The 24,476-nt window shown below is 40.4% G+C and overlaps 1 protein-coding gene across 1 annotated transcript in view; it reads right to left on the minus strand.

Annotated features, from left to right (window-relative positions):
- Positions 1–21,745: 21,745 nt before the first annotated feature.
- Positions 21,746–24,476, minus strand: part of plppr3a (phospholipid phosphatase related 3a) — a 42,187-nt gene continuing 39,456 nt past the window's right edge. The window contains exon 9 of the mRNA XM_036565416.1: positions 21,746–23,040. Coding sequence (XP_036421309.1) covers positions 22,123–23,040 — 918 coding nt within the window. The 3' untranslated portion in view covers positions 21,746–22,122. The remainder of the gene's footprint in view (positions 23,041–24,476) is intronic.

The following is a 24,476-nucleotide window of genomic DNA, read 5'->3' on the forward strand; positions in this document are numbered from 1 at the left end:
TTTCACTCACCCAGATGCATGTCGATCAGCCCAGACCTGTTCGATATCTGACGTATGCTTCTTTAGTTTACTATGGGGCAGTCCTGGGCTGGAGGTTAGGGAACCAGCCCTGTTACTGGAAGGTCGCCGGTTATGACAGTGGGTGACTGAAGTGCCCTTGAGCAAGGCACTCACCCCCCAACTGCTCCCTGGCGCTGTGGATAGGACTGCCCACTGCTCTGGGCAAAGAGTGCTCACTGCCCCCTAGTGTGTGTGTTCACTAGTGTGTATGTGGTGTTTCACAGCACGGATGGGTCAAAATGCGAAGGTTAAATTTCTCTGGTGTGGGACTAATAAGGGTCACTTAACTTAATGGGAGACTTTAGGCTAACGTTGCTAACAAACACTCCTGTCACCACTTATCTCCTTAAATAAAGACCAAAAACATCTCTCAGTCCAAAACGCACCCAGATCCAGTTTCACACAGACTCATCAATGTTAGGACACAGTATGACTTACTTTGATCTATAAACACAAAAATAAACGTCTCTGCATAGCTGAATTGTGAAGCAGCCGTCGTGAGTCTCCAGAACCACGTTTACTTTTTAATATGTGGTATCATTTGATAAGAGGACCAAAGAGGACCAGAGGTTCTTTCTCATTGCTAGCCGCTTTGAGCTCTTTGCTCCAGTCTGCCAGTGTGGAGGCTGCTAAGAGAAAACTCTGTGATGCTGTGTAGGGTACATTTCAGAAAAAAGTCTAGGCTCTAGAGAGAAAGAGGTATCTATGAATAAAGGAGCCAAGGCCAGATAACCCTGACCTGATGAATGCATTTTACAGCAATTTTTGTGTCCCACCTCCTCCACAACCTAAACTCAGGTCTATTCTGCCAGAAACAGCAGCTAGTTTTTGGCTTCTCGTGCTCATGCCCAGGGGCGGCACCATGCGCAGTAAGGAAAACGACCTAAAAATGATGTTTTTTTGAATATTTAAACCAAATTCTTCACACTTCATATTTTACCAGTGAATTCTACAGAGACCTGCTGGTGACACCCAGTATAAATGAAAATAATGCGTGGCCACAACTTAGTAAGGCATGGGAACAAGATCCTAATGCATGGCCATGACTTAGTAAGGCATGGGCATGAGATCCTAATACGTAGCCATGATTTAGTAAGGCGTTGGAACGAGATAATTCAGTCGTGGCAACAACTTAGTAAGGCGTGGGAACGAAATCATGCCTTATTAACCTGTGATCAAGGCTTAATTATCTCATTCCCACGCCTTAATAAGTCATGGCCACACATTAGGATCTCGTTACCATGCCTTGCTAAGTGATGTCCACGCATTAGGATCTTGTTCCCATGCCTTACTAAGTCATGGCCATGCATAAGGATCTCATTCCCATGCCTTACTAAGTGATGACCACACATTAGGATTTGATTTCCACGCCTTAATAAGTCGAGGCCACGCTTTAGGATCTCGTTCCCATGCCTTACTAAGTCACGGCCACGCATTAGGATCTCGTTCCCATGCCTTACTAAGTCACGGCCACGCATTAGGATCTCGTTCCCATGCCTTACTAAGTCACGGCCACGCATTAGGATCTCGTTCCCATGTCTTAGTAAGTCGTAGCCGTGCATTATTTTTATTTATACTGAATGTCACCAGCAGGGCTCCGTAGATTTCGAATCTGTTGTGGAAGCATTAATGCGGCTGTCAGTTTCTCCCCATTCAAAGAGAAAGGAGCTGTTTTTTTATGAGTGGAAATAACTGCCCTCCTTTATAATGTCTCTGGTTCTGCTCTAATAAGCAGACTTTGCCAGATGCCATTTCTGAAGAACACCAAAATGTTAGGCTTTGTCCACACGTACCTGGATATTGTTAAAAAAAAACAGTTGTTTCCCTCCTCTGTGTCCACATGAGAATGCAAAAATGACCTGAAAGTGCTTGTGTGAGCATGCCAGCCCAGCAGGGGCGATAATAACCTTTAAAGCTTAATGTCATATAAGTTTGTTGTGAAGCTAAAGCAGAGATTTTCTAACAGTGTGATGACATCATGTTACAAACTCTGTAGACTTTGACTTGCAGGCTGTCTGACCTCCGTAACTCAATATTTCACACAGATTCAAAATCTGACTCCTGCCAGAAAATAAAAGCTGTACAGAAGCAAAAGAAAACCTCCCATCTGCCATGGGTTTTTTTATGTTGCCATGACTATATACTTATATGTACATCTCCTGAGCTCATTTCACATTGGCTATTGTTTTATGACTTTATTCTATTTTCTATTTATTGTATTTTATTTTACTTTTCCCTTCGCTCAGTACTGTTAATAGTCTATGTGCTGTCTGGTCTGTTTAGTGTGTTACTTGTCATACATGTGTCACTCACCAAGACAAATTCCCTGTATGTGTAACATCCTTGGTGGAATAAAGTGATTCTGATTCTGATTCTTATTCTAATTCAGACTACGCCAACATCCAGCAGTCCTGATCAGGCAGAGCAGCTGAGTTTTTCTAGCTTTTCACCCCATTTAATTATGCAGTTAAGATCTACACCGATCAAGCATAACATTATGATTGCCTCCTTGTTTCTACACTCGTTGTCATTTTATCAGCTCCACTTACTATATAGGTGCACTTTGTAGTTCTACAGTTACAGACTGTAGTCCATCTGTTTCTCTGATACTTTGTTAGCCCCCTTTTACCCTGTTCTTCAGTGGTCAGGACCCCCATGGACCCTCACAGAGCAGGTACTATTTGGGTGGTGGATCATTCTCAGCACTGCAGTAACACTGATGTGGTGGTGGTGTGTTAGTGTGTGTTGTGCACGTCAGTGTCACTGCTGGACTGAGAATAGTCCACCAACCAAAAATATCCAGCCAACAGCGTCCTGTGGGCAGCGTCCTGTGACCACTGATGAAGGACTAGAGGATGACCAACACAAACTGTGCGGCAGCAGATGAGCTATCGTCTCTGACTTTACATCTACAAGGTGGACTGACAAGGTAGGAGTGCCTAATAGAGTGGACAGTGAGTGGACACAGTGTTTAAAAACTCCAGCAGCTCTGCTGTGTCTGATCCACTCAGACCAGCACAACACACACTAACACACCACCACCACGTCAGTGTCACTGCAGTGCTGAGAATGATCCACCACCCAAATAGTACCTGCTCTGTGAGGGTCCATGGGGGTCCTGACCACTGAAGAACAGGGTAAAAGGGGGCTAACAAAGTATCAGAGAAACAGATGGACTACAGTCTGTAACTGTAGAACTACAAAGTGCACCTATATAGTAAGTGGAGCTGATAAAATGGACAATGAGCGTAGAAACAAGGAGGTGGTCATAATGTTATGCCCGATTGGTGTATTTTGAATCTAACTTTGGTTAATGATCATACAGTCATATACCTTTAGAATCACTGAGGTATTTTTAATATTGACTCCTCATTTACATGAACTGAGTGCACATTCTGATACCTCTGCAGTGCATTTTATGAAAGTCAAATAAGTAAAAGTAAAATCATGTTTATAAGTAAAGTCAAATTCACTTATAAACATGATTATAACTCCCAAATCACCCCGAGCACACAAACAACCCAGTCATCGGTCATATCTCAGACAGAGTTCTGCATATTTAATAAACGAAAAGAGCTACAGATATGCTGACGTTCACAGTGAGAATGTCAGCGTTTTCAAAAAGCTGCATCAACATGAAAACACTGAAAACAGAGCTTTTAGAAATCACCAGCCTCCAAAACCTCCATTTTCAGTGAATGAAAAAACAGGAGGGAGAAATACAGAGATATCTGGACACGTGTGGACGAGGCCTTAGTTTAGTGGTAGCAGCAAGAAATATTGAAACTGAGGTTTGAATTCAACACAGAGTGGAACATAAACTGCGACTGCATTAGTTTAAGTATCTCAGTAAAAGCATTTTTACTGGATCAGTGATCTGCAGCTCCTCTTTCTGACCTCACCGAGGTTTTGTTGTTAGAAAAATGCTCTGCCCCCAGCTGAAATGGAAATTTTGATTGGTTCTGAGTTTGACTCTGTGTGTTTGTGTCTACAGCTCTGCAGAGTTTTTTATGTAAGCGTAATGGCTTCTTTTTCCTCTGGGACTTTGAAAAGTGATGGGTAAAATTATTGAGCTGTTGGCTGGTTTAGCCCGGATCAAGGCCTGTAGCAGTGCATCCCATTTTCCGTTCAGCCTCAGTGACCTGATGTGAATTGTAAAAATATGAAAATGTAATGCTTCATGATTTCCCACAGGCATCTAAAGCTGAACAACGGAAAACTCCTTGGTTTTTAATTTGTAAAGCACATGGACATGACTTTGGAACTTGCTCACTCACTCGTACACGTTTAGCAGTCTGAAATTTCTCCACAAGGGGGAGCTACTATTAACATGCAAGTTGCCAGAAACCCACACCAGCAGGAGCGTATAGATGCACATCTTTGCAGTAACAACTTTTAAAGGTGATAAACAAAATTCAAACAAGAAGCTGAGGCATCTGAATGTACTCTAGTTGCTGTACCTTTTAAGGTGGAACAGGAAAAACCGAACAAGAAGCTGAGGCATCTGAATGTAGTCTAGTTGCTGCACCTTTTAAGGTGGAACAGGAAAATTCAAACAAGAAGCTGAGGCACCCGAATGTAGTCTAGCTGCTACACCTTTTCAGGTGGAACAGGAAAATCCAAACAAGAGGCTGAGGCACCCGAATGTAGTCTAGCTGCTACACCTTTTCAGGTGGAACAGGAAAATCCAAACAAGAAGCTGAGGCGCCTGAATATAGTCCAGCCGATACAGCTTTTATGGTGGAATGGAAAAAATGTGAGCAAGAAGACGGCGACAAAGAAGCCGACTTTAGCTTCACTGAGAGTTGAAATGAAAGAAAAAGGATGAGGAGGTCGCTCCTGCCTGACAGGTGGGTAATATTAACTAATTTTTGCTGTTTCACAGAATCAATAGGTCAGTATCGTTGTATACTAATTGTGTGAATGTATACGTATGTTTCTCTGTGTAGACATACATCTGCGATGGACTGGCGGCCTGTCCAGGGTGTTTTCTGCCTTCCACCCAATGACCGCTGGGATAGGCTCCAGCTCCCCCTGCGACCCAGAAGGATAAGTGGATTAGAAGACGTGTGTGTGTGTGTGTTTGTGTGTGTGTGTGTGTGTGTGTTGTGTCCTGTTTGCGAATGTTTGTGATAGCAACTTATTAGCTTCACAGCAGCAATTGTAGCGACAGTTTGCTAACCCCCAGCCGACCTAACGTTAGTTACATTACGTGCTGTGTAGTTGTTCACTCTAATGCTATGTCACAGTATTTGTCTGTACAATGTTTGTAAAGGGTTTAATGAACACAAAGATCTAAAAAAGCGTTATTTGCCTCGTAATGCACGTCTCTGAATTTAAGGGGGGGTGACTTCTGAAGGAAGGGGACAGTCGTTCTCCAGAATCATATACTGTGTCTTTAAAATGAGATGAAGTTTTTAAGGTTAAAGATCAAAGATAACATAGGAAAAGATGAAGCTGAAGGTGACATTGAAAGTGGGTCTGGACTGCAGTGGACCAAGTGTGTGTTTGGAGTGGGTGATATAATTGCTAATAATATATGATATTTTAACAAGAAATCATAATGCTAACACATGATGTCATTTCCTGAAATGATACCATGGAAGGAAACGCACCGTTTCCTCTGCTTGCATCAGGAACGTAGTGATGCCATTCGGCGCTTCCTCAGCAGGAGCCTGTGCTGGGTGAAAGCTAAGAGGACACGGCCGGGTATCCACTGGGCCGTTTTCCAGGCATAATCACCTTCAAAATCAGGTTAGCGTGCTCTGAAGTGGGTTAGCGCTCTGCCAGCGCAGACGTGCAAATGCACATCAAGGATCTCAATAGGTGTCAACAGCCGCACGCTGGAAAAACGCATTCGGTTCATTTATTTTTCATGTTTCAGTCAGTGAAGGCCTACAGTACAGTCACGATTACAGTCACTCGAATGAGATGCACACTGTGAATGAGAAGCACCTTAACGCTCTTCTCCTGAGGACATTAATGACTCACACAGAGGCTTCGAGAGGATTCAGCCAACAGCCCACACTCAGCTGCCTACACAAACACACATACACACTGAGGACAATGGCATCTTGGCAAGGAACATTATCTTAAATGTAGTCTATATATTAATATTTAGCAGGCTGAGAATGTTGTAAGCTAATTATAAGATTATTTAACTCATTTCTACACATTTCTTACTTACTTTAAGTGATTTTAGTCCAAATATCTCACTATTTTGGCAGATAATGTTGTAAGAAATATACTTGAAACAATATCATCTGCCAGTATAGTGAGATCATTTCACTTAGTAAAATCCCTCACACTTAAAAAGACGGTTCTTCAAGGGTTCTTTAGTAAAGAAAATGGTTCTATGTAGAGTCACGAACACTCAACGAACCCCTTGCATGGTTAACGGGTTCTTTACATCATGAAAGGGCTCATCAGATTGATGGAGAATGTGCTGCAGATGGTTGTAGCACCAAAAATGGTTCTTCTATTATTACAAGCTTGACATCGCAACCATAGTAGAACCATTTTTGGTGTTATATAGAACCTTTTCAAGAAAGCCCTATATAGAACCATCTACAGCACATCTTATATAGAACCTTTTTGGAAAGGGTTCTTCAGATTGATGGAGAATGTGCTGCAGATGGTTCTATATAGCACCAAAAAGGGTTCTTCTATTGTTACAAACTTGACATCGCAACCATAGTAGAATCCTTTTTGGTGTTATATAGAACAGAAAAGGTCCCATGTAGTACCATCTATATAGGGAACCTTTTTGAAAAGTGTTCTATATAGCACCAATGTCAAGCTTGTGACAATAGAAGAACGCTTTTCAAAAAGGTTCTATATCGAACCATCTGTAGCACATTCTCCATGGTTCCTGAAGAACCATTTCACAATGCAAAGAACCCTCAATCATGCAAAGTGATCTTTGAGTGTTCATGGTTCTACAGAGACCCACTTTTTTTACTAAAGTACCCTTGAAGAACCATCTTTATAAATGTGTACAACAAGTAAAATTATTTTAAAACATAAATAGCATTAAAATAAGCTTATAATAATCTCAATATTAGATTAGATTAGATTAGATTAGATTGTCTGGATTTAAGATAATTTCACTTAACAAGAAACCATTTTTTGTCTTGCTCCAGTGTAGGGAACAGCGATTAGGGGACCATTTGTGTTCCCTATAATAGTGTTCTATATAGCGCTTCAATGTAGGGAACAGTGATTAGGGGACCATTTGTGTTCCCTATAATAGTGTTCTATATAGCGCTCCAGTGTAGGGAACAGTGATTAGGGGTCCATTTGTGTTCCCTATATAGTGTTCTATATAGCGCTTCAATGTAGGGAACAGTGATTAGGGGTCCATTTGTGTTCCCTATAATAGTGTTCTATATTCAAAACAAATTTTTGTAGTGCCCTAGTGTTTACGAACGTGCTCGAGAAGCAAGAGCTCCACAAATAAAGGATATGGAATTTCTGATAACAATCAGCTGTAATTATTGGCCATAATAATAATTTATAGGCCATTGATATATCATGCATCCCTGTTAACTACAGTAAGCACCTTTTCCCAGAGGGAAGACTTGGGACCAGTCCCATTTCTTCTGAGTTACAGGGTAGTGAATGGGACCCTCAAATAAAAAGAGCATCACTTCATTAACAGCTACTAGTGCTGCTCTGTAGGAGACCCTGCCAGTCTGCAGTGACAGCAGAGGAGGGTAAAGTTCAGCTCCTCACTGCTGGGCTTTAGTTACATTTAGGGAATCATATGCCTTCAAAGAGGGGGGCAATTATTTATTATCACCCACCACTAATTCTTCAGTGATATGAAGCTGAAGTCAGATATTCACCAGATTCTTGTTCGAATTTTCCCGTTCCACCTTAAATGGAGCAGCAGTTACATTCTGGCGCTTCGGTCGTCAGAACTGCTGGACTATTTAAGGTGGAACGGGAAAGTTAGCTAGATAGCTACTGAGACATTAGCACACTATTAGCGATTTTCTATGCTTGTTATGAAAAAAACGACCAAAATACACTGAAACAACATTAAACTAAGATAAAACAGTGATTATTGTAATTTTTAATGGAGAAAATTCTCACATTTGTGAGTTTCTTTGGTCTCTTGTTCTCCATCTTGCCGGTTTTTCTTTTTTTCTCATAACTCTCTGTTTGGAGTCTCTGAAAAACCTTTGTTTGGAGGGTCATGTAGCCCCAACACTTCACCCTCCCCCTCTATCTCAACAAGAATCGGGACACCCTACCCCTAGACGAGAACGCGCAAAACAGAGGGCTAAGGGCTCAGTGGTCGGGGCGAGGGGTGAAATGGGACTGGGCCTTATGCTCTCACTCTCCCTCTCCCTCTCTCTCTCTCTCTCTCTCTCTCTCTCTCTCTCTCTCCCTCTCTCCTCTCTCTCTCTCTCTCTCTCCCTCTCTCTCTCTAGCTGTAGAGGCTCAGGTATGGCCTCAGGGGCCTTAAACTTTCAGATCAAACAGGCTGCTCTGTCTGCACGCGCCGAGGCGAAACCCCCTTTTTGAAATTAATCATAGAGTTAAATCAAACGCTGGAGGTTTCCGAGGAGCAGAGAGTCGGGGCTACGGAGATTAGCGCATCAATTTAGTCTCTCCTCAAGGACGATTTCAGGGAAGTCTGGGATTTTTCCAGGTCAGAAGTGTGAATGAGGGGTTCGGTGGAGAACTGCTCTATAAGGATAATGAGCGCAGAGAGCGAAGCTTCCGCGTCGTAATGCACAGACATGCATTCCTGTGTAAGGTAACGGCAGCTGACCACTGCCTGAGGGTGATGAGTAGTCATGCATGCACATATGAGGAGCTCTGGGTCTAATAGTGTTCCATATAGTGCTCCAGTGTAGGGAGCAGTGATTAGGGACCATTTGAGTTCCCTATAATAGTGTGTTGCTCCAGTGTTGGGAATAGTGATTGTGTCCCATTTGTGTTCCTATATAGTGCTGTGTGCGACAGTGTTAGGGGACCATTTGTGTTCCCTATATTGCGTATTGCTCCAGTGTAGGGAACAGTCATTAGGGGTCCATTTGTGTTCCCTATAATAGTGTTCTATATAGTGCTCTAATGTAGGTAACCGTCATTAGGGGTCCATTTGTGTTCCCTATAATAGTGTTTTATGTAGTGCTCTAATGTAGGGATCAGTGATTGGGGGCCATTTGTGTTCCCTATAATAGTGTTCTATACAGTGCTCTAATGTAGGTAACAGTCATTAGGGGACCATTTGTGTTCCCTATAATAGTGTTTTATGTAGTGCTCTAATGTAAGGAACAGTGATAAGGGGACCATTTGTGTTCCCCATCATAATGTGTTGCTCCAGTGTTGGAAATGTTTGCCTTCACCTCTTCTTTTCTCAGTCTGGAGGTCCACCTCCTCCTCCTCCTCCTCCTCCTCCTCCTGTCTCCTCCGTGCTGCACTGCTGAGCATAAATAAAATATAATGTCCATGTTTGACCTCGTTGCTCTTCTATTGATCTAATGGTCATGGTGGAACATGAACACGCACTGCAGAGAACAAACTATCGGCATTTTCCTCACCACGGAGCTCTTTTCTTCCCCATCAGCAGCAGCCTGCTATTTTTCACCAGGAGCATGTTTGCCTGCCGGACCCCCTGGGTGCTGCATCTGAGAACACAGACTGGGGTCCCAACAGCAGGTCCTCTAACACACATACACACTGCTCCTCCAGAGAAGGTGGGTCAGAACGATCAGAGCGCTTCAGAAGCCTCTGTACTGGAGGACGGTGTCATCTGCAGCTTCTGAGGAGAAGTTTGGTATGTTCAGTGATACAGCCGTGATCTTTTAGGATGCCAGGGTCGGCGCCACCTATAGGTCGGTGGAACAAACAGCTTTCCAGGACTATTAAACCTGAAAAACAAGATAATGTACTTGTCTCTTTTGCATCTCTGTCCTCCCTGATTACTGAAAAAGCACACATTAAACAGATGTTATCAAAGGCTGTCTCTGTCAAACCCCAGCTACAGGGAAAGGCAGCTACTCATACAGTTAATGAGACTAAATACAGCCCAATGTAGCTGCTGATTTCTTAATGTTTAGCTACATGATGGTATACCATATATATTCTGGTTAACAGTGAACTGTCTCATGCTGGTCACAGTTTATTATGAGTAGGAAACAAAATACAGCTTTGATTTCTCATATAATCACTAATATAGCCTACAATAGAGGTTGTAGCCTAAACTGAGCAGCTGCTGGAGCTGGACTAAAACACACTGATTTAGCCAGCAACATTACGAGCAGCCCAAACAAAAAAAGAAATGCAGTGTTTGCATTTTACAATCTTAATGTGTTAATTATGCTCATAAAGTCTCACCTAGCTACATGTTTACCATAGCGATGTTATCTGTTAGCCTATAGCATGTGTGCTGCACACCTGAACATCTCAACAAGTCACAGTTAACGTTACTCTGGATCTCTGGGCAGCGTAGCATCTTGCACAGAGATAAACAGAGTGGGCAGTTCAGTCCAGGGCCAAACCACAGCTGTTCTGAGGTCAGCTGAGAACCAGTCGATGCTCATTAGGGAGATTCATCGCTTTTACCACAGTGAATCTAATAAAGCCCTTCAGAAACTACAGAGGAGCTTGGTGTCCCAACGCTAGTCACGAAGATCACAGGCACTGATTACTGAAGCAATGGCAGATAGGAACGTTTGCTAAGCAGTGATTGGAGGGTTGAGGAAAATAAGGTGGAGCTTGCCAGATTTTGACTGACCATAACAGAGTGACAGCGCTCACAGAAAACAAATCAAATTTTATATCATTAAAAATGATTCATTATAAATATTCTGGGTAGGTCTGTGACACTGTAGCTCCGCCCCTGAGTAGACTGTATTATCATGATGGCGCTGTTTCTATGTAGCTAGTACGCTGGTTAGGTAGTTGCAGCCAGTGGTGGACGAAGTACACAAACCATGTACCTGAGTTAAAGTAGAGACACCCAAGGTAAAATATTACTGCAGTAAAAGTAGAAGTTCCTCCCTTTAGACCTCCACTTGAGTAAAAGTACTAAAGTATTCACCTTCAAATGTACTTAAGTATCAAAAGTAAAAGTACTAAAAGATTAATTATGACTTTAATGTCCTGTTATCATTTTTATAACAAGACTCGCTTCATTAACTCATTTTAGGTGAAAATACTCCAGTGTCTCTCTTGGTAAACCAGTCTTTTAATAGAGTCATTAATTAGTGACGCTGATGTCTATTAAAATTATCATAAGCACAAAACACTGAAGGCAAACAGTTTCCATCAGGTAGAACTGAGTGGCTCTGAAATCACTTTTTACAAACAAGCAAAGTTTCAGTTTAAGATTTATTTGAACTTAGTTACAAGTTTAAGTTTAATAAAAACTTTAAACTCAGATTCACAAATGAGTTTCCTTTACTAAACTGCATCTGTAGGTCTCTGTTCATAAACATAAACCAGCCTAAACTAATTTACTATAAAATGAAATGTGTTTGTATAAATTCAGAATAAAGACCCGTCAGTCACAACTGCATATGAGTACATATTTCTATATTGTGGTCTGTTTACACAAAGTTAGGTTAGTTCATCATTTATGTTGAATAGACTCTCCCAGAATTTTACGCTGCTGCACTGACGTTGAACCGTGTGCTGCACTGGGTCGGTATGACCAACAGGTCAAAACAAGCTCAAAACAAAGTGACCGCTGTGCCCTGATTGGTGTTCTTACTTTGCTCTTCTTTCGTTTTGACGTTACGATTTTATTCACACATAAACCAAAAGGAGCGACAGATTTCTCATAATGTAGTGAGAGTGAAAGTAAAAAGTCACCCAAAATGGAAAAACTTCAGTAAAGTACAGATACACGAAAAACTACTTAAGTACAGAAACAAATTATATTTACTTCATTACTGTCCACCACTGGTTATGGCTGTGATTTGAAACCATGCTGACGGGGCATTAAGAGCTTTGTTAATACACGTTAGCTGTAAGATCCAGCGTCATGGGGAAACCTCAATCTTCTTCTTCTTCTTCTTTTTTTTGTTCCGTGACCCCTCCTGCTCCAACAACCTGCCAGGTGCTCACTGCTCCGACACCTCGTAATTTACAAATTAAGCCCTGAACCCGACACAGTAAGGAAAATCATCACAAAACAACACAGTTTGTGTTTTCCTATTTGAATAAACGATTAATTAAACAAATGAACAAGATAATTCAGGGTTGAGCTGGGGGGGAGGGGTGGTCCTCCAAGGTAAAATCTTGCCTCGGGCCTCCTATAGTGAGTCCTGCATGATGCAGATGTAAAGTGGAGAGACATTATCTCTCTAACGTGCTCTAATACAGTGTTTTATTGTCAGTTTGGAATAACATATTAAACAGAAAGATGCTGAAAGCTCTCCATCTGGGGAATAAAGCCAAAGGCCGCTCATTGTATCCCTGTGTTGTGACGTCAGCACTCAAACCTTTCAGATGCAGCAGATAAAGCTCAGGCTCAGTGATGCTGGAGCGGTGCTTTAATAAAGCCTTTTCAGGGGTCTGGATGTCTTAACAAAGCCTTCATTTATTTATTTATTTATTTATTTATTTATTTACGTCATTGAAAAGTCACAGTGAAAATAAAGCATGATGTGGAAAGCGTCAAAAGAAAGCAAGACGTGCCAAAATTGTGAGCAGTAACGGGTGTTGGTTTCTGTGTTAGTCTGAAAGAGGCGTGATAAGCGTGCAGTGTGTCTCAGAGTAATGGAGATGTGAGATAAGAGGCTGATGGATCTCTGCTCATCTCTGCTGATCGGCTGCTGATCGGCCATGAACTGTAATGAGACATTGTGCTGGGTTAAGTGCTTCATGAGAAGCTGCGTTTTTATTTGTATTCCTGTTAAAACGCTCTCACTGAGGAAAATAAACAGCACTAGTGATGCGTTTCCTCTGTTTCTCTTTCTGCCTGTCACAATCATACACGCATTAGCACAGATACACAAACACTATGGTTTTTTATAGCTTGTTGGGACTTGAGGTCATACATTATATATAACTATACTATACTATATACTATACTGTACCATTAGTACATAAAAGTATATACTATAGTATATGTATATATATATATATATATATATATATATATATATATATATATGTATGTATATAATATAAATGTTAGTACCTATATGAAATAATAATTCCCATTTTCCATATATATATATATATATATATATGTCACTGCTATCGGAAGAAAACCTCGTTTTTCAGTTTTTGACATTATTTGAAAATGCCTACTTGTATTAAATGGCTAAATGTATATATATGTAAATGTACCTAAATCTAATAATAATGTGTTGTTCTCTGAAATTCTATGTTTAATTATTATTACATATAAGTAAATATATGTTTGTGTATGTATATATATATATATACACATACACACACACACACACTACTCCATGTTTGTTATATAATTACTTACATAATAATGTCCCATACATACTAAATGCCTAAATGTATATGTCATTAAATGTACCTAAATGTAATAATAATGTCTTCTTGTCTGAAATTCTCTCTCGTTTTATCCTGATAATGTCTAAAAACAAGCACACACTCACACAGTTAGAGTGGTGCTGATTAGTGTGGTTCAGTAATTGTGTCAGTGTGTTAGTGTGCGCTAGGCCTGCAGGACATGCTCAGAAAAGCTAAAGCATGAAGACACCCCACCCCCCCATTCACGCATCTGCAGGCAGATCCACATCAGCTCACTCAGGCTCGAGCTTCAGTGAGGAAACATCTCACTAAGGACGGAGCGCAGTGAGCTCCTCCATCCGCCACGGCACGCAGTGACTCTGTGAGCTGCCCGCTCTCCTTCTCATCAGCACAGAGCCCGTCACTCACTCTTACCTACTGAGTCATGCACAGCAGCTACTGAACAATTTACAGCAGCTACTGAACAATTTGTTAATGATTTATAGTAGTTGCTGAATAATTTACAATAGATTTTGAATAATAAAGTAGCTATTAAATAATATATAGCAGTTACTGAATACTTTAAAGTAGTAATTCAATCATTTATATTGAATAATTTATGTTATTGAACAATTTATTGTAATTACTGAATAATAACAGTTGTTATTAAATCATTTAAACAAGTTAATGAATACTTTATAGTAGTTATTGAATAATTTAAGGTAGCTATTGGATAATTTACAGTAGTTATTTAATCATTTATTGCAGTTACTAAATAATCTACAATGGATATTAAACAAGAAATCTTAACAAGCCCATGGCCATTATTAATAATGCAAATATAAAAGTCATAATTAATTATTACATGATTATTTTCCAACCTGTTCTTAATCTCTTAGCCTATTAAACAGGTTGTATATGTAAATGAGCTCTGTTGTTATTGGCTGTGGCTCATTCAAAAAAGCAGTCTGGGCTGAAATCCTCCTTATAACTTCAGTTGCTGTAAGCTGAACAGGCGGATGTATGTAAATGTGTTGTATTCTGTGACATCACAAATACACTGACTTCAAAAAGGGGCTGCGTTTGCAGTTTAGTCTGTTTACAGACTACATTAAACTCTTCTTTTAAAACCCACGGGGAAATGTCCGCAGTATGGGCCCTTTAATGTTAGTAAGTGTACAGTAAGCCTGCGGTGTAAGGGGCTGAGGTCAGTACAGTGGTCAGAGAAGCCTGTTTTATCTCGGTTGTGTCTGAGTGCCGGAGCTGGAGGAGGCTTCCGCTCAGTGTGACCCAGTAAAGAGACGCTGCAGTGTTGAGTCACCGCACGGTTCTGCCCTCCGGCTCCGCACGTCTCTTCAGCCTCCAACCACTATACCATCTGATCGCCGACTTCCACTCACATATGGCACAGCATTCTCTCTTTAAAGGAGCGGTTCAGTGAAAAACCTCATTTACACGCCCCTTATATATACATATCAGCCAAGACACGCTTCCTTCTTTAGTGGTGTTCAGTAACCTATTTATTTTGTTCTGCCTCGTATTTCTTTGAGCTGAATTAAACTGCTGTTACCACTGAAATCATTTATGTTGAACTGCCAAACCTAAATTTGTGATTCATACTTAACATAGAAACACCACAGTTTACTTTTTAAGGCCAAAAAAAAAACAAAAAAACAATTTCACATTATTTCTAAACAAATCTGGACAAAAGCATTGATTAATATATATCCTTCATTATTAAAAATGCAGATATTTTGAGTTACATTTTCTGTATATCTAGGACAGTTTCTGTGGGCACCAGAGGGGGGCGATAAAGCCATAAGGCCTTTTCACAGAAGAAAAAAATATGGAAGTTTGAAAATTTAATCAGAGGGGAAAGTTTATGAAAGAACTTTTTTTTCGGTTGCTAAGATGTTGCGAGGCCACTGCTATGGTATCCCAGCTGGTTACTAAGGTGTTGCTAGGCTGTTACTATGTTATATCAGGTGGTTGCTAGGGTATTGTTAAGCCACCACAATGGTATCTCAGCTGGTTACTAAGGTGTTGCTAGGCTGTCACTATGTTATACCAGGTGATTACCAGGGTACTGCTGTGGAACCCTAGGTGGTTGTTAAGGTGTTGCTAGGCCAGTGCTATGAAATCCCACGTGGTTGCTAAGGTGTTGCTAGGCCTCCACTATGGTATCCCAGGTGGTTGCTAAAGTGTTGCTAGGCTGTCACTATGTTATACCAGGTGGTTGCTAGAGTGTTGTTAGGCCACTGCTATGGTATCCCAGGTGGTTACTAAGGTGTTGCTAGTTATTCCAGGTTTTCTGCTAATTTTATCGCATAGTTTCTGTTTATTTGTTAAGATTATCATATTCGACATTGAAAATAAAACATAAAATATATAATGCGCCATAACTTTTGCATTGATCACATTTTATGTTTTACTGTTTTTTCAGTTTGTTAAATTCAGTAAATAAACAGTAAGCGTGTATTAAAATGTGCAGGACTGTGTCTCTGTAGACGATGTGTTCATTTATTTACATCTAGAAAATCAACTACCGAACTTTATATAATGTAAATTTGAAAAAAGGACAAGTTCTACTTTTCTATTATTAATAGTTATTGATAAATCAATAAACAAAGCCCTAAACAAATCTGAACTAAGTTCCCTGAATATGAGCTTCAGATGTGCGCTGGACAGTGAACAATGCACAGTTTTGTAAACAGGAACAAAAGCACACTGTAAACTAAACTAGAGGGAAAGTTTCTGAACAAACCTCAGTTATGCTTTTCAGGAGGTCATAGCTGTTCATGTTACTGTTGATTGTTTTTGATCATTCGATTACATTATATAGTAATGAGTTATTGAGGGTAGTACGTTGTTTACACCCTTAGAAGGTTTTTACGTTGTTTGTAGTTTGAGGTGTTTAAAGTGAAAGAGGTTATTTAAACATTGAAAATGCTACAAATGTCATGATGCTGCTCGTTACAATGGTATTTTAGGGGGTTGCTAGGGTGTTGCTAAGTGGCTGCTAAGGTATCTGAAGTTATTGTTGGGATGTTCGTAGGTGGATGCTATTTTGTTTGATAGGGTGGTTCATAGGGTGTTGCTATGGTATCCCAGGTGGTTGCTAAGGCGTTGCTAGGTGATTGCAATCGTATCCCAAGTGGTTGTTAAGGCATTGCTAGGCAGTTGCAATTGTGTCCCAGGTGGTTGCTAACGTGATGCTAGGCAATTGCAATCATATCCCAGGTGGTTGCTATGGTGTTGTTAGGCCGTTGCTATCCCAGATGGCTGCTAAGGTGTTGCTGATTAATTGATTTAATTTATTTGCTGATTAATTTATTTAGTGATTATACACACTTTACCTGCTACGCCATTGCTATGCTATCACAGGTGCTTGCTAAGGTGTTGCGATGGTATCCCAGGTGGTTGCTAAGTGTGAATGGGTGTACGTGTGTATATAATGGGTCATCACTGTATAACTAATGTTTGTCAATCCATATTAAATGTCATGCTTTTTTTAAAATCCAAAATAAATTAAAGCATCATTATGTATTTCAATTCATTAAAAACTACTGAACCAAAGGAAAGTTAGTATCATAACAATTTTATTTTGTTACCAAAAGCTCAACAACACTCAGCGATACGAAAGAAGCTTTTCCTGCTGATATATTAACAGTCCGTTCACAGTTTAGCACACACATAAATAAACGCACATGCAACACACGCACAGACAAGCAACAGTACTCACTGGTTAAGTATAAAAAGAGTCAGATTCGGAACCCGACGGCCCGTTAAAGAGTCACTGAAAAAACGGTGCTCGCTTCTCGGCACCTCTGTGGAAAAGTCTCTGTGAATAAACAACAGATCTCCACGCATGAATGAAAGTCTATGGCACAATGACAGACAGAAAAGTTAGAAACATGTTAGCAAAGGAGTTTAATCAGGTATCAAAGCGACAGTTCAGCAAAAAAATGAATTTACACCATCCCCACCCTCCCCTTCCCCAAAATGCAGTTGATCAGCCAAGTTTTTAAACAGGAATTCAGCAAATTTTCAAAATTTCCTGATAATTCAGTGTTTGAGATGTAAACATGATTCAGAGTGGTTTGGTGTGGAAAGGTTCAGGTTTCTTTACAGTGGTGGTGAAAGGAACCAGGGGTCGCCATGACTACAACACAAATATAGACATTTTATTTACTAGCCAGAACCACCAGTGAACCTACACGAGTCTTCTGAGTTTATATGGAATGTTGATGATGGAAAATAGCGGAAAATCTGAAATAATACATTTTTGGGGACCATTTTATCTCAGGTCCTATGAACCTTCTCAAAACTATCATAAAACAGTGTCTCAGTCATCAGGCAGTGAATTCATAACCATTTCATGTAGTAACTTTCTGTGAGGGAGCTTTTAGAGGTGGACGTCTGGTTCCTATCACCACCACTGTGAACAGTTCTGACTCTGTAAGTTTCTCTAGAACAGAGCGTTTCACACCAAACCACTTCGAACCACTCTGTTTACATCTTAACCATTTAATCATGCAGGAATTTTGAAAAATTGGTGGATTTCCTCTTTGAGTAATATCTAATAGACTTGTACGATGTTATCTATAAACATGGACTAAAGTGGACAAAATTCAGGTGTGCAAGGAGCTAGATTTCCATGACGATATCTGGTGAGGTTTAAAGTTAATAGAACACAGAAACTGTAGTTAAATAAAAGTTTATGTATTGTGTCAAAATCTGTGTCAAAAAATACGGAATCAAAAACATATTTGAGGAAATGTCAAATAGTATCTATATTAAGTATAGTATTATAGTTTTAAATACTATATCAGGCAAATAAAATTTAAAAATAAACAGTTTTACGCAAAAGTTAAGGCTCTGCTCAAATGTATTCATGCTATTCAGTTCTTTTAAATGGGGAGTCAAATATTAAAACACATCAGTTGTTCTGAAGATGCTCTTTGTGGCTTGATGAATATTAACCAAAGTCAGATTTGGAAAGAAATCTACTTCAAACTCCATAATTGAAATGGAGTAAAAAGCTCAGCTGGCTCAGTTGGCTCAGCGCAGTGTTAACCACTGCAGCAAGCAGTAGCTGTTCTTTCACGTTTTTAAGCTTTTATTTTCTGGCAGGAATCAGACTTTGTAATTCAGGTCATTCAGATTTTGAGCGGCCTGCATGTAAAGCCTACTGATCGTCTGTTCTATATTTTGTGCAATATGCACGCTGACACAGCTCTTCTTTAGGTGTCTGACGTAAAATGTTTGTGTCGACTGGGCTGGAACGGTCATGGGAGTGTGTTTGAGTCGAACCTGCGTTCTTGTGTGAACGCTTAAGAAGATTTTTTGAAAACAGGAAAAAAAAACTACGTGAGAAAAATTGTGGATGTTGGTTGATTGTCTACATTCAGAGTGGGGGTGGTGGGTGGGTGTAAACGTATTTTCTGTGAACTATGCTTTTAAAATGTATCGCTAACACTTTACTGTAGGTAAGCGTTCATAAGGCTACACGACACCTACCTAAGCTCATTAGGACAACTGACTTTGACCCACATAAACATTTATAAATGCTTATTCCAACAGTGTCGTCTGTCATAAACACAGCAAAAAATGAGATCTTAGTGAGTGTAAACATCTTAAATGCAGTCAGTATATCTAATATTTCTCATTATGAGACGTTTGTAAGAATTTTATGATTATTTAACTTTAACATTTTTACTTGTTTTTAAGCAGTTTTATCTTATAAAAGTGTCTTATTTCATTGGCAGATCATGTTACTTGTTTTAAAAATTATTTTTTGAAATGAGCAAAATTATCTTCATTATTTCTCAAAACAAGTAAACTAATCTGCCAATGGAATAAGACACTTTCACCAGATAAAATCACTTAAAACAAGTAAAAATGTACAGAAACAGGTGGAATAATCTTATAATATTCTTACAACAGACTCATAATGAGAGATATTAGATTTATTCACTACATTTAAGATGTTTACACTTGTAAAGATATCATTTTTGCAGTCAAGGCTGCTTTGGTCAAGTTTGAGGAGACATCAGTTTTTCCTGATATTAAGTTGCATCATGACACTTTTTAGGGTGAAACATTGTCACAACTGACTTTGTAGCTTAATGTACACTGCAGGAACATAATGCTGCTTAAATCTTATTCATGTAAACTAAATTCATTTGAGGGCAACAGAAAATGCTCACTTTTGTTCAACCAGCCTGACATCTGAGCTCTATCATCTATAATGTCACTAGAAAGTATTATGACACCACTTTATGTCAGAAAACAGAAGAAAGTCACCTGAATGAGATATTATGTCAGCTTGACAGCAAAGTTTGCAAACGCAACCTTTATGACAAATGACGTCTGTTGGAATCAGGGTTTATAAGTGTTTATGTAGGTCTATGACAGGCTTATAGGCACCATGCAGCCTTCTGAACACTGCCCTGCAGTGAAGTCACCAAAATATCAAAGTGGCTCCTTGGTGTGGATCAGCAAGTGCCTCTGCGCTGTCAATCTGTTGAACGGTAGTGAGCGGAACCTCCTGATATCTGTGTTTGGTTTAGTTTGGTTTATGTTCCACTCGAGCGAGAATTCATGACAAGCTCCTTCTCGCTGGTCAGATTTGAAGCTTTCGTTCCAGATTGTGCTCAGTCTTTGCTGTTCCCTCGGCGTCTGTGCTCGCCTGCTGGCTCTGCTGCGCTCTGATCCACTCCAGATGCTCCGTATGAGACGGCCAAGAGCCGCCTTCGTTTCCCTCAGCTTCACTGACAAACACGACTGTACTCACACCGAACCCACCTGTTAGAGCAGTGACCACCAACCCTGATAAAGAACCCCGTCCTGCACAGTTTATGTTTTCCCGCTGTGAAACACCTGATACAACTAATTAGCTAATTGACGTCTGCAGGCAAACGTGTTCTTTCACACTGATGTGAGATCAGATAAACCTGGCAAAAATCCCATTCAGCCCAATGATAAACTAGTGGAACACGACTCACGCTGAATGAATAACCGACTAAATGTAGGTATTGTGATATAAACTGAGTCTGTTCTACAGTTTCTCGTTAGGCTGAATGAATAACCGACTCTAAATGTAGGTATTGTGATATAAACTGAGTCTGTTCTACAGTTTCTCGTTAGGCTGAATGAATAACCGACTCTAAATGTAGGTATTGTGATATAAACTGAGTCTGTTCTACAGTTTCTCGTTAGGCTGAATGAATAACCGACTCTAAATGTAGGTATTGTGATATAAACTGAGTCTGTTCTACAGTTTCTCATTAGGCTGAATGAATAACCGACTCTAAATGTAGGTATTGTGATATAAACTGAGTCTGTTCTACAGTTTCTCGTTAGGCTGAATGAATAACCGACTCTAAATGTAGGTATTGTGATATAAACTGAGTCTGTTCTACAGTTTCTCGTTAGGCTGAATGAATAACCGACTCTAAATGTAGGTATTGTGATATAAACTGAGTCTGTTCTACAGTTTCTCGTTAGGCTGAATGAATAACCGACTCTAAATGTAGGTATTGTGATATAAACTGAGTCTGTTCTACAGTTTCTCGTTAGGCTGAATGAATAACCGACTCTAAATGTAGGTATTGTGATATAAACTGAGTCTGTTCTACAGTTTCTCGTTAGGCTGAATGAATAACCGACTCTAAATGTAGGTATTGTGATATAAACTGAGTCTGTTCTACAGTTTCTCGTTAGGCTGAATGAATAACCGACTCTAAATGTAGGTATTGTGATATAAACTGAGTCTGTTCTACAGTTTCTCGTTAGGCTGAATGAATAACCGACTCTAAATGTAGGTATTGTGATATAAACTGAGTCTGTTCTACAGTTTCTCGTTAGGCTGAATGAATAACCGACTCTAAATGTAGGTATTGTGATATAAACTGAGTCTGTTCTACAGTTTCTCGTTAGGCTGAATGAATAACTGACTCTAAATGTAGGTATTGTGATATAAACCGAGTCTGTTCTACAGTTTCTCGTTAGGCTGAATGAATAACTGACTAAATGTAGGTATTGTGATATAAACTGAGTCTGTTCTACAGTTTCTCGTTAGGCTGAATGAATAACCGACTCTAAATGTAGGTATTGTGATATAAACCGAGTCTGTTCTACAGTTTCTCATTAGGCTGAATGAACAACCGACTCTAAATGTAGGTATTGTGATATAAACCGAGTCTGTTCTAGAGTTTCTCATTAGGCTGAATGAATAACCGACTCTAAATGTAGGTATTGTGATATAAACCGAGTCTGTTCTAGAGTTTCTCATTAGGCTGAATGAATAACCGACTATAAATGTAGGTACGGTGATATAAACTGTATATATACTGTATTGGTTGGATCAGGTGTGGTGGATAAAGACTGGAGCTTAAACCTTGCAGGCAAGCAGATCTTCAGAAACAGGGTTGGTGACCACTGTGCTGTAGAAAACAAGAGTTTCGTCTCCAGTTCTGCTCTACAAACCTCCATCTGATCCACCCCAGATGGTCGAGAGCAGTCTTCCTTCTCCCATCTCCCAAACTCACAACACTGTATTCCCAATTAATAGAGATAGAAAAAAAGAGTTTTGTCCACCATTCCACTCTATAGGCCTCCGTCCTTAAACCGCCGGTCAGTCTGTAAGTTCTTGAAGAAGTGGTCTGGCTCTGGATGGGGCTGCCCTGGCTCCCATTCCTTGGCTGAAATTGAGGATTTGCGGTGGCTGTGGCTGTCCAGCAACAGGTCCGGATGTGGTGGGGGTGGAAGCGGACCCTGGCTGGACTCGTCCATTTTGATCGGCCGGTAATCCTGCCGGGGCAACGTACGGCTGGTCTCATGGATCTCGGTGCTCCCGTTGGTGCTGCTCCTCCAGTCCCAGGTGTTTCCACCTGTGGAAGACAGTCGCACCACCGGGTGATGAGGCGCATGAGCGTCTACCGTAACAATGCTGGAGCCGTCCCGATAGTACGGTGACTCGGATCCCGTGCTGGACGTACCGCAGGATGAGGCTGTTTCAGAAGACTTCGATATGTTGACCGCAGTGATCTGGCTGGCCTGCTGCTTGGCCATGGCAACAACCTGGACAATCCTCGGCTGGTTAGGAAGCCTCGGCGGCTCTGGAGTGGCTGCAGGCACCGGTAATCCTTTCTCCGTCATGGACAGCCACTTGGCCCTGGTGGTGGCGCTCTTCGGAGACACTGGTGGAGGTCTGGAGGCTTCCTCTGGGATGTGAACCAGCTGTGGAGCACCAGGCCTCTGTGGCATTGTCACTTTGGTGCCTCCTGGTGGTGCTGCTGTTGCCCCTCTACTGGCTTGCATGGCTGAGTACAGGGAAGAAGACGCTGCGCCCATGTCCAGCTCTTCCTTGGATTCGGCTTCCGTTTCTTCCTCTGCTTCGTCCACGGCGCTGCCCTGCTCGTCGTCATCCCTCAGGCTAAGACTCCGCATCTCCACAGACTTCTGCTTCCACTCTGACACCAGTTGCTTGGAGCGCTGTGGATCCACAGGAGCATGGAAGTAGGCCTGGATGATAAAATGATAAAAACAGTTAATCTACATCATCTTTTCCACTTATAATAATTTTGAAACTTTAAGTATTTTGTGATAAAATGATTATCCCATTCAGTATTAGCAGCAAGAGCTTAAACTCTGAACAGTTGCTCCTTGCCACACTATATTGTGTTGTGTGTCTTGTACGTGACTGGGGGGGACTGAAGAAGTCTAACTATTCTCTTGCAACAGCAGCTGGAGATTAAAGCTGGCTAGCTACTTGTGTATATACTCAGTTTTCTGTATTAAATAAAAAGTTCACTTTGTATATCTAATGTATATCTATTTTTATATGCTAGACCAAAATGAGCCTCTTGTTTTTTCAGTGTTTGTAAACACTATTCAGACTGTGAATCAGGAGTTGCTAGGTGTAGGTTGCTGTTGTAAGAAAACCTTTTAATGTCATTTTTTCTTTTAACTGTGTAGATCATTTCCGTTACTGTACCGTTTACCTACGTGAAAAGTTATGCATTCTTTTAATCAGAGATGTTTAAAGCAGTTTTTATTTGAACAAAGCCACTGTTTTGGAGATATGAGCAGGTACATATCAGCCAGGAGCCCTCAAGAGAAGACCTAATGATCTCTGGAACCCCAAAAAAGTCAATAATACTCTTATTTCACTGTTAAGGTTTAGATCAAAACAAATGAGTTAAAATCTTGAAACGCTTAGTGGAAAATTGTCCATTCAGGATTGTTTTCTCTGTGGCATCTAGTTAGATACAGCTGAGCTGCACTCCTATTGGTTAGGACTTCAGGAGCTGGACTGAAGGCCTTACACATTATATTCACTACCAACATAATTAGGAAGTGACAGAGGAACCAACTAATCACGCTCTGATTTACAATGGGACCAAAAACGTTCTAGAAGTCCTAGATATGCACCTGTCTGTGAATATGACCTGTAGTATAAGCAGTGTTTTGGTCAGTTGTTAGGAATGTAAAACAGCAGCAGCAGCTCTATGTCAGAGCTCTTCACTGAAAGAGTCACTGAAAAACTGACACATACAAGCTCAGATATGTTGTCGCTGTCCAACGAGAAACAAGTATCTCCAGAATAGTTACTGTTCAGCAGAAGGCAAAAACATTCTTAACTTTAATGTAAATTAATGTAAAAAGAGTTTTACTCTGAGTAATTTTAGAGCATGTCTATTGGTCCATTCAACATTACATTTTCATGCAATGTAAAGAACAGCTGCCATGTTCAAATGCTGCAGAAAAATAAAATACAATGGAGAAACATGTTTTTCTTCAACAGCGACAATATATGAATGTTTGTTACAAGCTTTAGATGTCTGTGTTTAATCTAGAACGGGGGTATTCAATTAAAATTCAAAAAGGTCCAGTTAAAGAAAATTGCCTCAAGCAAAGGTCCGGAACATCACAACTATGATTCAGTGGCATAAAATATA

This window comes from Colossoma macropomum, unplaced genomic scaffold (genome assembly GCF_904425465.1).
Source record: "Colossoma macropomum unplaced genomic scaffold, Colossoma_macropomum, whole genome shotgun sequence".
Taxonomy (NCBI): Eukaryota; Metazoa; Chordata; class Actinopteri; order Characiformes; family Serrasalmidae; genus Colossoma; species Colossoma macropomum.